The sequence below is a fragment of the Crocodylus porosus genome, unplaced genomic scaffold (genome assembly GCF_001723895.1).
Source record: "Crocodylus porosus isolate Cpor-Errol unplaced genomic scaffold, CroPor_comp1, whole genome shotgun sequence".
In the NCBI taxonomy this organism is placed as follows: Eukaryota; Metazoa; Chordata; order Crocodylia; family Crocodylidae; genus Crocodylus; species Crocodylus porosus.
The window spans coordinates 22,256,002-22,259,022 of record NW_017728912.1 but is presented as its reverse complement, the minus strand read 5'-3'; the positions used below and the strand labels follow the sequence as shown (position 1 = coordinate 22,259,022).

Here is a 3,021-nt window from a genome sequence, read left to right as displayed (position 1 = left end):
TGATTAGTACCCTTTGAGCCCGACGACCCAGCTAGTTTCCTACCCACCTTACAGTCCATATGAAAAATAAAACCACCTTCTCTCTTTAAGTTACAAGTCTGAAATATAGTTCACAAATATTTTTAGAAATAACCCATCTTTTGTTATTTAGTCAGATACTATTCTGTATATTTTGAAAACCTTGGTTTCAGGAAATATTGTTCGAATAGGATTAGGCCTCTTCTAGCTTTCTAAGACAGGGTATGTTTTAAAATAAACTCAACATTATCTCCAAGGCTCTTTTCCAATTTGGAATTTATTTTTATTTCCCATTCATATCAGAAAACATATTTTTTGGAAAAGTGGAACACTAAATACAATAATTAATCTTTAAAAGGTTACGTCAGAAAAATGCAATTTTCCTGAATAAGATGCACGGGATATGATTTCAACCTGCTGGTTTCAATTTTTACTGTAAAATATTGCTGAAAAAGAATCTGTTTAGTGCAACTCAGACCTGTCAAGCATTGTTCTCTCCTGCTTTGCTGAACTATTTACAGACATTAAATATCAATTGAGCCAATTCAACTTTTGCGTTGCAACTTGACAACGCTTGACTGGACACAGACTTCATTGCTGCCGATAGTTCAAATCCCTTCCAAGATTTAAAGCTTCACATTTTTCATCCAATCAAACTGAAGATCAATGTCAAATGACATAAACAAAGCTTCTTTAAACCAGATCCATACTGAAAGACACTGATCGTCCAGATTGCTTGTCTTCTGGATGTGTCATAATGCCCTTATGGTTGACAATGTTCATATGCTGTGGATAGAAACAGCAATCTTTAAATTGATTTTCATAACATCTGTAGCTACTCATATTTGTGGGGAAGGAACTGTCAGTAAACCAGTGGGTTTTATCTTGTTTATGCCTCCATCCAGAATGCAGACCCGTGGATACTTGTTTTTCACTAGATGAGCTGCAAACTGAAAAAAGAAAGGCATGTTATTAGTATGACACTATTATATTCCTTAAAATACTATTTTCATCTGAGACACAAAAGTAGAGATCAAGAGGTTGTAAAAGCAAAAGTGTCAAACTGGTAGATCAAAATTCTCTTTATCTACAGGACATGCATCATACAGGCATTAACAGGGACATCTTCCTCTTCTAACACTACCAAGATTTCTTAACATCCAACAGAAAGGAAGCATGCTGCAGTACTGAGAAGGGAAAAATAACATTCTCCAAATGCAGTTCTGCACTTTTTTGCTGAGGCTCCCAAATATAAACAGGCAAAGCAGCAAATATGGTAGCCTGGAATATAAACACTTGCATGTCTGTAAGAGTTTGACACCAAGAACTAGTTCCAGAGAAGACATATGTGGTTCTGCAGTTTAGAGGTGAAAGGGTCTATATTCTTTTCAGTAATTTTCTAAATTTTTGATTCTTCTAGGAGTTTATATTTTGAAAATAAACATAAAATCTACATACAGAATTGGCGGGAACCACCTCCTCATTACGCAAAGAACAGGACTGATCTTTGGTCACACTGTGCTTTCACTTCCAAACACTGTTCTGTCTAGTACTCCCCTGCCAGCGAAATCAGAAATTCAGACTTACTATATGGAGACTCCTAAAAAGCAGGCTGACAGAAGCACAACCTACTCAGTAAGGCTGTGTGAAATTTCAGCAGCCATTTTGTTCGGGCCTGTTTCAGTGCCCAAAACACCAAATCCGAAATGAAACAGATGGCTCCGAAACATCTGAAACAAAACGAAACCATCCGAAACTTTTTGGGTTTCGGAGCTGGGCTTGCAGGGAAACAGAAACTAAGAAGAAGGGGGAAGAAGGGTGGAAGGACTGCTCTGATATTGACATCTGTAGTTGGCCAATCTCTGTGAGCTGTCCCTGAGGTCCCTTCCAATCCTAGTCCTCTGGGGGAGCGATGGCAGCCTGCGCACAGATCTGGGGCCCCCGCACCTTCTGGGAAGAGTTTGGCACAGCCCTGCAGCCCTTTTGGGGGGCATGGATCTGTGTGTGGGATGACAGCATGCTGCCACTGCCGGCTGGGGCCAGCACCAGCACCCAAGTCTGCTCGGCACACCCTGTACCGAGCACAGCCAGGGGAAGTGCAGGAGAAGCGCTCATGGCTGCCCAGCCCAGCCCAGCCCAGCCTCCCAGCACTCAAAAACAACACAACACAACACAACACAACACGCCCTGCACTCACCGGCTGTAGCAAGGGCTCTGGGGCCACATGGCAGAGCCTGTGCCATGGGCAACTGGTGCCGCATTAGTCAGGACCCAGTGACCAGTCAGTGATGGGAGGAGGGGGGATGTCCCCCCGCAGCCAATGGACCCTCCCACTCCCCAGCTGGCACTGGCAGGGGGGGCATCGGTGCTCCTGCCTGCCCCCCCCACATCCATCACCTGAGCAGGGAGCATGGCCTGTCAGGGGGCACACTGGCACTCAGGGGGTGCATGTGCACCCTCTATGCATCGCCACTGGCTCTTACTCCCCGATCTCCACCCCTGCCCAGCCCTCATGCCCCCCTCCCCATTTGGCCCCAGCATCCCAGCACTTAAAAAAGCCCCACACTTGCTGTCTGCAGGAGCGGGGATTGGGGCCTCTGGGCGCTCATGGCAGAGCTTCCCTGTGCAGCGCAGGGTACCCATAGGGCAGATGCCCCATGGCATGGGTGCAGCACTGTCTGGGAGCTGGGGCAGCTTTAGGAGTCAGCCAGAGCCTGGCACCACTCAGCCCCAGTAGCCCCAGCTCCTAGACAGTGCGCAGTGCCCTGCTGAGCTACACTGCACACATGCCATGGGGCAGCTACCACGTGGGTGCCAAGTAGGGGGACCAATCTGCACTGCCCCCCCATGGCCCCATGCTGCATGGGGGGAGGGCTCTGTTACCAGCCCTCAGAGGCCCTGATTGCAACTGCTACAGCCAGTGAGTGCAGGCCTTTTTTTAAAGTGACGGGAAGCTGGGGCCACGCAGGGGATGGTGCCAAGTAAGACAGCCCTGGGGGCTTT

At 47.1% G+C, this 3,021-nt stretch overlaps 1 protein-coding gene across 2 annotated transcripts in view; it reads right to left on the bottom strand.

Moving 5' to 3' along the window:
* Positions 1 to 512: 512 nt before the first annotated feature.
* The window catches only part of TBCK (TBC1 domain containing kinase), a 177,069-nt gene continuing 174,560 nt past the window's right edge, over positions 513 to 3,021 (bottom strand). For both annotated transcript variants that reach the window (XM_019534143.1, XM_019534144.1), the window contains one exon: positions 513 to 968. In XM_019534143.1, coding sequence (XP_019389688.1) covers positions 858 to 968 — 111 coding nt within the window. In that variant the 3' untranslated portion in view covers positions 513 to 857. The remainder of the gene's footprint in view (positions 969 to 3,021) is intronic.